Raw genomic sequence first — 13,387 nt, forward strand, 5'->3', positions numbered from 1 at the left:
CCCCCACTCACCGCAACTAGAGAAAGCCCACACGGAGCCACAAAGACCCAATGCAGCCAAAAATAAAAATTAAAAAAAAAAAAAAAAAGAATTGGTGGAATAAATAATGAACTCCAAACAAGCTGAAAGGTGTGCCATACATTGAACATGGAAGGAAAAATATTATAATCTAAATCTCTGAGGGCAGAAGGGTTATGAATGATTTTTATAATCTGGGAAAAAAGTATAATTTAAAAGATACATAATTTAGAAAACATTGATTTCTATACATTTTTAGGATATATAGCTAAAAACACTGTTTCCTTTTAGGTGGAACGAGGAAGCCCCAAGAGCTGCTTCTTGTTTTTGGGGTCTGTCCTCTGTGAGGTCAACTGGGTCAGTGTGCTCTCTGATGCCTGGAATCCCAGTCCCCACCCAGAGACCCGGAGCATGATTGTCTGCCTCCTTTTCATGATGATTTTATTGGCAAAGGAAGATCAACTGGTGGATCAAACAGTAAGTTTGGAGAGCCTGTGATGAAGACTTGGCAGGGCTCTCTAGATCCTCACTCTATATGAAGTTGTGGTTTTTGTTTCCCTCGTGCCTCTTTCAGTGTGAATATATGCATGGCATACGGGATGTGCCTTCAACTAGGTGTCTGATTTTCTTTTTTTTTGCGGTACGCGGGCCTCTCACTGTTGTGGGCTCTCCCGTTGCGGAGCACAGGCTCCAGACATGCGGGCTCAGAGGCCATGGCTCACAGGCCCAGCCGCTCCGCGGCACGTGGGATCTTCCCGGACTGGGGCACGAACCCGTGTCCCCTGCATCGGCAGGCGGACTCTCAACCACTGTGCCACCAGGGAAGCCCGGTGTCTGATTTTCTTATATAGTTCATAGTCTAAGGGAACCACACCAAATATAAAAATCAGTTTCGGGCTTCCCTGGTGGCGCAGTGGTTGAGAGTCCGCCTGCCAATGCAGGGGACACGGGTTCGTGCCCCAGTCCGGGAAGATCCCACGTGCCGCGGAGCGGCTGGGCCCGTGAGCCATGGCTGCTGAGCCTGCGCGTCCGGAGCCTGTGCTCCGCAACGGGAGAGGCCACAACAGTGAGAGGCCCGCGTACCACAAAAAAAAAAAAAAAAAAAAAAAAAAATCAGTTTCAATTTACATCTCCTTAATTGCTTGTTCTACCACCAGATCATAGAGTTCCTTTGAAAATTGGGTTCTGAATACTTATAAATCTTAATGTGTTTTGCCAAAACTTTGGTTATTATTTTCACGAGTACTCCTAACTTGAGAGATGCATATTTCTGGAAAAAATGGGAGCTCTGGAACTAAAGGAATGTGTGTTTCATTTTTAGGATTCTCCTCTACTTACTCTCCTTGGACAGACAAGCTCACTCTCGTGGCATCTTGTGGATATTGTGTCATATCAGAGTGTGCTAGGTTATTTCAGCAGCCATTACCAGCCATCCATCATCTTGGCAAAGGAATCTTCTGCTGAGTTAATTGTGAAGCTCCTAAAAGTGTCTGCAGGTCTTTCCGTTCCTACTGACAGCCAGAAACATCTTGTAAGTTAAGTGGGTCCTTTAGAAGGCAGAGTGTTCTTCAGGGCTGCTAGTAGTATAAGTGCTACTGAGGGCTGTCTCGAATCCTGCGATGGCTCAATAGAAAAAATTGGAGGATGTATATCATTTTGGCCACTTGGGTCTTTCAGTTTCGTTTATTTCTTCTGGTAAGCCTTTACCTGCTAGCAGTGTCACATGCTAACAAGAGGTGAAAAGGATTGAGGGCCGACAGTGAGCTGTGGGTTTACTGATTTGAATGTCATTGGCAGCAGAATGGCAGCAAGTTATGAGCATGAGTTTGAGGTCTGACAAACTCAAATCCTCAACTCACTGCCATTCTGACCTTGGTTTTCTCACCTGAGTTGGAAATAATAATACCTTGCCTTCAAAGTGTTGTGAGGATTAGATCAGAAAATGAACATAGAAGTTTTTGGAAAAATTCCTGGCAAGTACTTAGTGTGTAGTTAATGTTGTTATTAATGTAGTAAAAACTACTACTGGGATTTGGGAGAACGTGGGTTCTGGGCTAAGTATTACCAAAGATTTTTATTTCCCCAGCACAGGGTCTTTCCTCATATGACTCACTGCTCTGTCCTCTCCCAGTGCAGTGCTGTGCTCCCAGGGAATATCCAGTTAACACTGCATGCATGGATTCATTTGAATGATCCTTTTTTTATTGTCAGGATGCAGTTCCAAAATGCCGAGCCTTCACTCACCAGATGGTACAATTCCTCAGCTCCCTGGAACAAAATGGAAAAATCACGTTAGCAGTCCTTGAACAGGAAATGTTTAAGCTCTTGGATGATATCATTGTTTTTAAACCACCTGGTAAGTGACTATGGTGGAGTCATGTATTCACTCAGTAAATGAATTCCTGCTGTGTATAAGGCATCTTGAGATCAGGAAGATGGTCGGGACACTGTCATTCCTGTTTACAGAGAAGCAGTGGTCAGAGAGATGACTGGACCATAGGGACACTTGTCATCTCAGCACTGGCCAGGGTGGGGTGGCATGAGTGGTAAGAACTTGAGGAGGCATAGACACTGTCAGTTGCTGGTGTGAGGTTAACTGGACTGAGGGCTAAGTTAGATGACTAGATATAGTGATTAGGAGATAACCAGAGACCATCCATCGAGCAGCATTCCTGGATGTTTTGGCTCCTAACTGGGAGGGCACTTCAGAATCACCTGTAGGCTTGTAAAGAAACTTCATATGAGAACCTGTGCTCCTAGCAGTTTGGTGGACTGGACATCCTGATTGCCTCTCCTGCTGAAAACAACTAAGGATGCTGGATAAAATGTTTTTAAGAAACCAAAAATTAAACATATTGACAAGGTGGCAGAAAATCTCAGAAGTCAGAAACTAAGTAAAAGGAGGAACCCATAAAAGTAGATGGAGTACTGAGGCTGGCTTTTACCTTGAAGGCTTTTGATGACACTCCTTAGATTAGGGGAGATGATAAAGCCCAGGGCCTGCCTAAGATGGTAGCCTGAAAGGACCTCCTGTGCATTACCACACAGGGTGGCATACTCAGGGTAAGGATGAGTTAGAAATGAACCTGCCCTGAGAAAGGAAGACAACAGTCCTTAGATTCATTAAACCCAGCAAATCCCAAGCAGGGTAGATAGAAAGAAATTCACCCCTGTACATACTGTAGTGAAACTGCAGATGCGCCGGGGTCAAAGGAACAACATTTAACATTTACAAGGACAGCCGGCTTCTCATTGGCAACAGAGGAAGCTGTAAGATAGTGGAATAACACCTTCAATGTGCTGTGAGGAGATGACTTGTAACCTGGGATTGTAAACTAAGAAGAACCATCTTTCAAAGATGAGGATGAAATAAAGATGTTTTCCTTGAAACCTGAGCGTGTTTGTCCCAGTGGACATCACTAAAGAAAGTACTAAATAAAGCATGTTCTTTAGGTAGAAGAAGAGTGATCACAAGTGAAAGGCTTGAATTGCAAGAAGGAAAAGTAAGCAGAGAAAGTAGTGAAATGTGGGTAAATATAAATAAAAACTGCCTGTATAAAACTACAGTAATCATCATTTAGGGGTTTAAAAAAGCAAAAGCTAACATTAAATTATATGACCACAAATATATGTAAGTTAAGAAGGAGGTTGAGTTAAAAGCATTCTAAGGTTTTAATATTGTTTGAGGGGGTCAAGAGATTGAATAAATTTATGTCTTCATAGAATATGAATGGTAAAAATTCTAAGCAATTCACCAAAAGAATAGAAATAAAATATGTAAGTTCTAAGTTAGTAGAAGGAGATAAGGATTGGCCAGGACTTCCCTGGTGGCACAGTGGTTAAGAATCCATCTGCTAATGCAGGGGACACGGGTTTGATCCTTGGTCCAGGAAGATCCCACATGCCACGGAGCAGCTAAGCCCATGTGCCACAACTAGTGAGCCTGTGCTCTAGAGCCTGCGAGCCACAACTACTGAGCCCATGTGCCACAACTACTGAAGTCTGCGCGCCTAGAGCCCATGCTCTGCAGCAAGAGAGGCCACCACAATGAGAAGCCCATGCACCGCAATGAAGAGTAGCCCCCGCTCTCCGCAACTAGAGAAAGCCCGTACACAGCAATGAGGACCCATTGCAGCCAAAAAATAAATTAATTAATTAAATTAAAAAAAAAAAGGATTGGCCAAATTTTATTCAATCCAAAGAAGGCAAGAAACATGGAGAAGGTAAGAAAAATAGCCAAAATAAAAAGATAAAATTTAAATATATCGGTAAATGTAAATGGACAGATGCTCAGGTTAAAAGATGAAGATTGTCAGACTGGATTAATAATCAACAACATCCAGTTTTTTATGTATTTATTTTTTTTTAATTTTATTTTAGTTGTGGTGCACAGGCTTAGTTGCTCCGTGGCCTGTGGGATCCTCCCGGTCCAGGGCTCGAACCTGTGTCCCCTGCACTGGCAGGTGGTGTCCCAACCACTGCACCACAAGGGAAGCCCCAACATCCAGTTTTAAGCTGTTTATAAGAAGTATATCTAAAGCATAGGATATAGAAAGCTTTCTACAAGGCAGTCACATTAGATATTAAAATAGAAAGCTGGTACAGCTGTATCAGTATGAGACAGATAGGACTGTAAGGCAGAAAGCATTACCAAGCCAGACAATCTCTTGTGTGTGTTCCTGCCCTGAAGTTGCATGAAAAACACATATATACATAAAAAACATATATTACTTAAATAAGAAAAAAGCATTATTAAAAATGAAGAGAGTCGTTGGAAATTGATACAAGGTTCAATTCACCAGGAAGAATATGCATAAGGTGAAAATTGACAGAACTAGGAAGAGAAATGTCAAATTTGCTTACAGTGAGGGATTTTGACCCATGTCTCACAGTAACTGATGGATCAGGTAGACAGAAAATCAGTAAGACTATAGGATGTCTGAATAGCACAGCTGGATGTAATGAGTATGTAGAGAATAATATACCCTGTAAGTCCAGAATGCACACCGTATCAGTCTCACATTGAACAGTTAAGAAACTTGACCCATTACTAGGGTTAAAGCACATCTCAATCAATCCCAGAGGACTGGTATCAGATAGACCACACATTCTAACCACAGTGCAATGAACTTAAAAATCAGTAACAAAATATAACCAGGAGGGAAAAAACTATACATTGGAAATTAAGAAGCAAATTTTTAAATAACTGATGACCAAAGGAACAATAGCAACAGAAATTTAAAATATTTAGAACTGTATTAAAAAAACAGAGCACCAAAACTTGTGGGATTCAGCTAAAGTGAAACTTAATTTCATGGCCTTAAATGTTTATATTAAAATTTCTAAAAGCTGAAAATTAATTAAACACTGAGCTTAAGAAATTATAAAAAGAACCACAAAATATAACCAAAATCTGCTTAGAAAGAAAGAGATAATAAAGAGAAGATAAATAGGAGGAGACTAAGGGTGAACAATGAAACTGGTAAATGTATAGGAAAATCTAAATGAAATCTGACTCTATAAAACAGTAATAGTAATGTGTTGTTGGGTTATGGTAACAGTAGGGAAGGTAATAGGAAATTAGCATTGTCTGGGAACCAGTTAACATCAGACTTTGAAAAATCAAGAATGCATGTTGTAATTTGTAAGATAACCACTATGAAAATGTTAAAAGAATATTTGAAGAGAGAAAAAGGAATGTAGAATTGGAGGGACAAATTGGAAGCATATAGTAAGATAGTAGATTTAGACCCACTCACATCAGTAATTACATTAACTATGAATGACTAAGATTATCACACTGGATAAAATAAGGAAGAAAAAGACAATCCAGTAAAAAAAATGAACAAGACCCTTAAATTGACATTCTACAAAAGAGAATATTCAAATAACCAATAAACATATGAAAACATGCTAAACCTTGTTAATATTTAGGGAAATGCAAATTAAGAACTTGATGGCATACTGTATCACATCCACCAGAATAGCTAAAATTAAAAAGTTTTCAGTACCAGATGTTGGTGAGGATGTGGATCAGTGTTAGCTCTCATATACTGCTGATCACAGAGTAAATTGGTACAACCATTTTTAAATGTTTGACATCATCTACTAGTTTGCATATCCCTCGGCTTGGGATATGCAAACTAGTTAAAAAAAAGAAAGAAGAATTAGCAGGCAATACTGGAGAAATTGATTTAGAGTTGGTCATATGTAACTGGGCCATGAAGATTGAATAATAGCCAGGCAAAGGAGTGAAGGGCGTTCTAGAAAGACCTTAATCAGAAGAGTGATGGGATCAGTTCTGGTTTTTAAGAACAACATTTGTTGGCTGTGTTGATGATGAATGGGAAGGGGAGAGGCTGCGCTCTATTAGGAGGCTTATTGCAATCATTTTTTGTTCCCATGAATCATAACTAAAAGATAGATTAAAATCACTATTCACAGATGCAAACTGTTATATATAGAATGGATAAACAACAAGGTCCTACTCTATAGTACAGGGAACTAAATTCAATATCCTGTGGCAAACCATAATGGAAAAGACTATGAAAAAAGTATATATATATATGTATATATGTATAACTGAGTTACTTTGCTGTATGGCAGTAATTAACACAACATTGTAAATCAACTGTACTTCAATAACAAAATAAAATTTTTTTAAAAATCAGAAAAAAAATTTATTCACCTGGAATTCAGAGATAAGGCCTTTATTACCAAGAATATTTATACATAAAAAAGTAGATTCACACACATATAGTGCTTTAAAAATTCCTTGCTTGATAATCAGTATATCTTATGATAACATTAAGTTAGGGTTTATTGTACACTGTGCAAGTGGGTGAATTTGGTTTGATGGGTGTGATAAGACCTCCCCACTCGCGTTGACATAAATACCAAAGACTTGAGGTGAGAAAGCCACAATTCTATTCCCTTAAAACAATGAACCCAACTCAAGGAGAATTAGAAATAGTTGGCAAAAATTATGCCTGATGAAGGGAATTCCCTGGCTGTCCAGTGGCTAAGGCCCTGCAGTTTGACTGCCGAGGACCGCGGGTTCAATCCCTGGTCGGGAAACTAAAATCCCGCAAGCTGCACGGCACAGCCGAAAAAGAAAAAACAAATAAAAATAAAGTGTACAATTCAAAAATTATGCCTGATGAATAGTTACCTCAACATACCCTCAGTGAAAAATATTTTCTGTTCTTGGATGTGAAGAAGGAATCTACCTCAGTCACTTATTTGCAGTTCTCTTTTAAAATGAATTTGCTCTTTTTCTTGTGTTGTATTCTTTTTTTCACCTTTTAATATTTTGGAAAGACCCAGTCTGTCCATTTTTCTTATTTAAAAAACAAAGAAATAAAAGAGCTGCTGTTAGGAGTCTGTAAAAAGTTTTTTCCTTTCCTTACTTTTTTATATTTAGTTTTAAATAATAACCTTCATTCTGTGTAAATCATTCTAGAATTATTTACAACTTTGGCATTGGTAGGGGTGGAGGTACTGTTTCTAATTAGTTTACCAAATGACTCCTGACATCTATGTATTTTGTCTATTTATTAAAATATCACTTGGTCACACGCTGTAACCAAGGATCTCGCAGTAGTTCCTGCTTTGCTCTTACAAAGTATGTATGTGCCACATCCTATCCTTAAAAGCTAAACACAGAAGGATTTTCCTTCTGGCCCCTGGAGAGCAGCTAGTTTGAAGCACCATTGTTCCCTTTTATCACATTCACATCGTCATACCAGCAGCCTTTTGCAAACATGTTGGCTATGTTCCCCTTCAGATCTGGACAGCCAGACCCGCCACATGGCCCTCAGCAGCCTCTTTATGGAAGTCCTAATGATGATGAACAACGCGACTATCCCAACAGCAGAGTTCCTCCGAGGCAGTATCCAGACCTGGATTGGGCAGAAAGTGCATGGGCTGGTGGTTCTGCCCCTGTTAACAGCCGCCTGCCAGAGCCTGGCTTCCGTCCGCCACATGGCTGAGACGACGGAAGCCTGCATCACTGCTTACTTCAAAGAGGGTAAGAGGACCGTCATGTCAGGCTCTCAGTAGACCCATTTTTCCAAGGAAGATTAAAGCTTTATCTGAAGGAGATACCTTTCCAGACCCTTCCTGTTGAGGGATTGTACTGTTCTAATATCTCTGTAAATGTTGTTGATGTTTCAGAATATAGTTTGTTTTCTTCATAAAGATGTGCAGTTAGCATGAGAAATTTTGGCCCATGTTGGTACCATCATGTTTCAAGGGAGGGAACCTCTAATTCATTTTATGTGGGTTTTGGAGTGTCAGACCAATCCTTTTATGGTAGTCAAATTGTGTATGTCATAGGCCTAGTCATAGTCCTAAAAACAAATGCTATATACCAGAATCTTTATAATAATGATCCACTGTATTAATTTTCTCTATTTTGTCACTTGTTAAAGTTTTTCATATGTCCTCTTATTGCATTTTGTCATGTGTTTTAAACTATTACGGAGTTCTCTTTCCACCTCCCCTCCCGCCCCCCACTCCCGCTTTGTCTTCTTATTTCCTACCTCTAAACTCTCAGATTCTGGAAACAGCCTGATCTGGTTAAAAAGAATTGCTCAGAGCAGTACTTCTCGACTCTGTTACCCAGATATACATCATCGTGCACACAATAGGGGAGAACGAAGGGTACTGGAGTGAGAATGCTAGGAAGTGCCTGCAACCTGCCCACGCCCTTTCTTGACAACACGTGAATAATCCATGTTCCCATGTCCCCCTGTGGAAGGTGCTATGTGTGTCACCATGTCACCCTGCTCCCATTCCCCCCAAAGAATTGAGAACCATTAGGATAACACTCATGCTTCAAATTTATTTACTGTTTGTTGCTAAAATCAAATTTGTTTTTTCAATTTGTGAAACATTTTCAAGAATTTCTGTCAAGATACTAGTCAAACTAAACTTTGATAATTAAAAAATGCTTATGAAGGATAGAGTAATAATAATACCCCTCGGAAAAGCATAAGTATTCATAGCATACTTAAAAATGGTATCAGGTAAAGTTAAAACTCTTAGATAACTGGGAGAGGCGGTGTCTGCATGAGATTTTAATGATCATAATATGGTGAAAGAGGTGATTTATGAAAATGCAGCCATGATACCTGACTTCATGATACCCTCTGCACTGGCAGCCAGGACAAAGGCATTTAGAGTGAGGGCTTCCAGTCCAAGCCATGAGGCATTGTCAGGCCCTCCAGGGTCAATGTGAGTGGTGTTTTCTCGAACTGAAGCTTTTAAAGTGAAAAGGTTCATTAGAGTAGTTAAATAGTTTGATTCTTGCTCTTACCTTTCTCTACCTCTTGGTGTTCTTTTCTTAGGCTCCCTCAATCAGAATTTAGGTTGGGGCCCCATTCTGGTGTCCCTTCAAGTTCCCGAGCTCACCATTGAAGAGTTTCTGCAGGAGTGCCTGTCCCTCGGCAGCTACTTGACTCTCTATGTCTACTTGCTTCAGTGTCTAAATAGTGAGCAGACGCTAAGGAACGAAATGAAAGTGCTGCTTCTCTTAAGCCAGTGGTTGGAACAGGTGTATCCAAGGTATATTGGCCCTCCGGTTGCCTACAGCCGACCGACCCATGGGATTGGGATAGCTTGAATTTGGGTTTAAGTTAATGTCCACTTAAGTGCACAGACCCAAGTGATACATAAGAAACAAACAAGGCTATGAGGTACAGTGACACCTATTTTAGGAAGATTTTCCTTGCATGGGCCGATTTTCTGAGCAGGCGTTTTATTTCCTAAGACGGGTATTTTGAAGCACCACCTTTAGCTTCCATATCCGTTAAGTAGGGGCAACAACGTTTAGCTCACTTGATTAAGTGAAAGGACGTCGAGCTCATATATGCTGTCTGGCATGTAGAAGGGGCAGTAAATGTCAGCTGTTCTTTTATTGTCCAAATACTTTATTAACAGCATTACCTGTCAGCCTAAGCTTTTAAAGTACTAAACGTCCCTTACACTTAAGACTCATGTGTGGACTTTCAGTTAAATGAGAGTGGAAAGAATCTACTCTGAATTTGATTTTCCTCCCCCCTCTCCGCCCCCAGCTCTATGCAGGAAGAAGCAAAGCTGTTTTTGTGGTGGCACCAAGTCCTGCAGCTGTCCCTGGTTCAGACCGAGCAGAATGACTCGGTCTTGACGGAGTCTGTCATTCGAATTCTGCTCCTGCTTCAGGCCCGTCAGAGCCTGCTGGCCGAGGAGAGGCTCAGTTCAGGGATTCTCAGGGCAATTGGGCTGGGCCGGAAGTCGCCCTTGTCTAACAGGTGAGGAAGCACCTGCTCTTGCTTTTCTAAACGGGCCACAGACACCTGCACATACCTAGGGGGTGCGATACTTGGTAGATTTTCTATTTAGGAGCTGAGCTAGGGTCCTCCCAGAGATTAAGAAGAAAACAATCAGAGCCTGGTTACATCTTTATATTTGAAAAAGGGTGTTTATTTTTTCCGTTTTAAAACAACTTTTATGTTCAAAGACTTTTTTTTAGCAGTATCTCATTGTATTTTGACTTGGTAACCTGACCACACTACACATTACTTTTTGTCTTTGAGCCAGTGACGGTGTGCAAGGTTAGGTTAAAATACCCCGGTCAGCTGCTTCACTGCCAGCACTTTGTCAGGGAAACCCAGGTCCCATGAGGGACTCCGTCTAGCAGAATTGTTAAGTCAAGATGAGTAGAAGTTAACTGATTAGAAGGATAAGTAATGAGAAATACGTTCAGGTTTTTGTCGCTAAAAATTCCAAGGTGTGAAAGAATTTGCTACTAGCCCCAGTTTATCTCCTAAGACTATTTGCATCATGGTTTTCTTTTAAAGGCCTTATCTGGTTTGAAAGGAATTCTTACTATTCTGATGTCAGCATTCTTATGGAATAGCCTGCTGCAACTTTGGGAGCCACCCAATCCAAACCAGTTAACATCATACTCCTTTGTTTGTGGTAGAATTTAGCAGGACTGTGATTTGATTCACTTAAATTGTAAAATACACGTCACATAAAATTTTCATGCTAACCCTTTTAAAATATACAATTCAGGGACTTTCCTGGCAGTCCAGTGGTTAAGACTCCGTGCTTGCACTGCAGGAGGCGTGGGTTCGTTCCCTAGTCGGGGAACTAAGATGCATGCCGCGCGGTGTGGCCAGAAAAAAAAATGATAAAATGTACAGTTCAGTGGCATTTAGTACATTCACAATGTTGGTGCAACCATCACCACGGGGAAATAGCTACTAAGCTACTAAGCAATCACTCCCTATTCCCCTCTTCCCCAAGTCTCTGGCAACCACTGATGGATTCCTGACTTTATGTATATCCTGTTCTGGGCATCTCATATAAATGGAATCATGTAATACGTGGCCTCTTGTGTCTGGCTTCTTGCACTTCCCATAAAGTTTCAAGCCTCATCCATATTTTAGCATGCACTGGTACTTATTTCCTTCTTATGATTGAATAATGTTCCATTGTATGGACACACCACATTTTGTTTTTCCATTCATCAGTTGATAGACATTTGGGTTGTATCCACTCTTTGGCTATTGTGAATAGTGCTGCTGTGAAAGTTATTTACAAGTTTTTGTTAGAACACCTGTTCTCGGTTCTTGTGGAATCGTTGGGTCACATGGTTACCCTACATTTAACTTCTTGAGGAGCTGCCAAACTGTTCTCCATGGCACCTGCACCATTTTTAACATTCCCACCAGCCGTGGCTGAGAGTTCCCGTTACTCTGTATCTGCCAGCACTTTCATTCCTGAGACTGGATTATGTTTTCATTGTTTGAGTGGTGATAACGGAAGGGCAGATAAAGACTCCTTGATCATATTTACAGTTTTCCTGAAGAGGCTAACAAGCACAGTAGGTCTGGAGATGTGTTCATCTTATTTTTTAATAGAAAATATGGTATTTATTTTAAAATGCTTACTTTAATAGTCATTTACTTCTTCTAATCCCTCCCTAACACTTAAGGTTCCGAGTGGCTGCCCGAGGCATGGCTGCCTTTCTTTCAGTTCAGGTTCCCGCCAAGGATCAGATCCGTTTGAAGCCGAGCTCTGAATTACATCTGACCCTGAAAGCTCAGCAGGTCAGTAAAAAGCTTTGTGGTTAAGGGCTAGAAGTTTTCCACAGGAGGAGGGGGGTGGTACCTGTAGTCTTTACACGTGACGACCTGGTGATGATGATCGGCAGCAGCACAGCATACTGTCTGGCGGGCTCTCCTAACTGGAAAATGGTTAACGTGTATCTGCCTCGGATTTTCAACCAGTTTTTGTAGGCACTTGCCCAGAGCCCTATTACTACCCTTGTAGAAGTAGCAAGGCCATGGGCAAGCCAATCTAGGATCGAATTTGGTTCTGATGACATGACTGTGTGCTGACCCGTCACAAGCTGGGGCTGGGGACAGGCACAGAAGATGAGACTACGGTTGAGACCGATAGAGGTTAGCTGGGCTTTAACTTGGAGCCAAGGCGGTGGTTCTGTTTTGTGAGTCTGGGGGTTGACCAGTGTTGGCTGACATGGACAAAATGGTAGCTGTGAAAAATAGTTTGTTCTGAAAACATGGAAGGCTACATGGCAGTGGTCCCCCATCCCCATAACTATTTTCACCCATAAGCAGGCTGGCCAGGTACAAAGGTATATAATATAAAACGATGGCTGGCATTCTTGAGTGCTTACTGCATGCCAGGCACTGTTGTAAGTTTTAACTCACTTGATGTTAACGAGTTTAAATTTTAACTCTTCTGATTCTCATAACAACCCTATACAATACGAACTTTTATTATCCTGGTTTTGTGGATGAGGAAATGGAGACAGAAGGAGACTAAGTAATTTGTCCCAAATCACACAGCCCCTGAGGGCTGGGGCTGGGATTCACTGGGCCTGTCTGTGTCCAGTGTCACGCTCTTGTTGCTCTGCAGTACTGTCTCTGTACACGGTAAATGCTTAGACCCCTCAGCTCTTGTCTTTTGCGGCATTGTCATGTCTGAGCCAGCCATGTACAGTGTGATATCTCGGTATTAAGAGCAAAGATGAAGGGAAAAAATCAGCAGGTTCTTCACAGGCATCTTGGTTTGTACAGTACCCGATACTTGTCACCGGCTGATTAGACAACCACCATTTGCATCCCTAATGTTGTATAAGAGCTGTCACAAGTGGGCAGATGAGTGTCCCAGGGGGCGGTTGTGAAGTCAGTGCCATGCATTTCAGTCTGCATTTGAGAAGTCTGCTCTCCTGTGCCCGCCAGCACCTGGAGCATAGCTTTGCTTTAGCTGTGGCCAGCAGGTCGCCCAGTCCTTGCCAGCCTTTGCCGGCCTTCCTTTAGACTTAAGTGATGACATACTTGTCATCAGGGTTTTC

The 13,387-nt window shown here is 41.3% G+C and overlaps 1 protein-coding gene across 2 annotated transcripts in view; it reads left to right on the forward strand.

Moving 5' to 3' along the window:
* EPG5 (ectopic P-granules autophagy protein 5 homolog) overlaps nucleotides 1-13,387 on the forward strand; it is a 138,110-nt gene that overhangs the window by 118,723 nt on the left and 6,000 nt on the right. For both annotated transcript variants that reach the window (XM_032654432.1, XM_032654431.1), the window contains exons 37-43: nucleotides 310-495; nucleotides 1,340-1,549; nucleotides 2,230-2,374; nucleotides 7,805-8,047; nucleotides 9,369-9,585; nucleotides 10,095-10,310; nucleotides 12,002-12,116. In XM_032654432.1, the coding sequence (XP_032510323.1) occupies nucleotides 310-495; nucleotides 1,340-1,549; nucleotides 2,230-2,374; nucleotides 7,805-8,047; nucleotides 9,369-9,585; nucleotides 10,095-10,310; nucleotides 12,002-12,116 (1,332 nt within the window). The remainder of the gene's footprint in view (nucleotides 1-309; nucleotides 496-1,339; nucleotides 1,550-2,229; nucleotides 2,375-7,804; nucleotides 8,048-9,368; nucleotides 9,586-10,094; nucleotides 10,311-12,001; nucleotides 12,117-13,387) is intronic.

The sequence above is a fragment of the Phocoena sinus genome, chromosome 14, assembly GCF_008692025.1.
Source record: "Phocoena sinus isolate mPhoSin1 chromosome 14, mPhoSin1.pri, whole genome shotgun sequence".
Classification (NCBI taxonomy): domain Eukaryota; kingdom Metazoa; phylum Chordata; class Mammalia; order Artiodactyla; family Phocoenidae; genus Phocoena; species Phocoena sinus.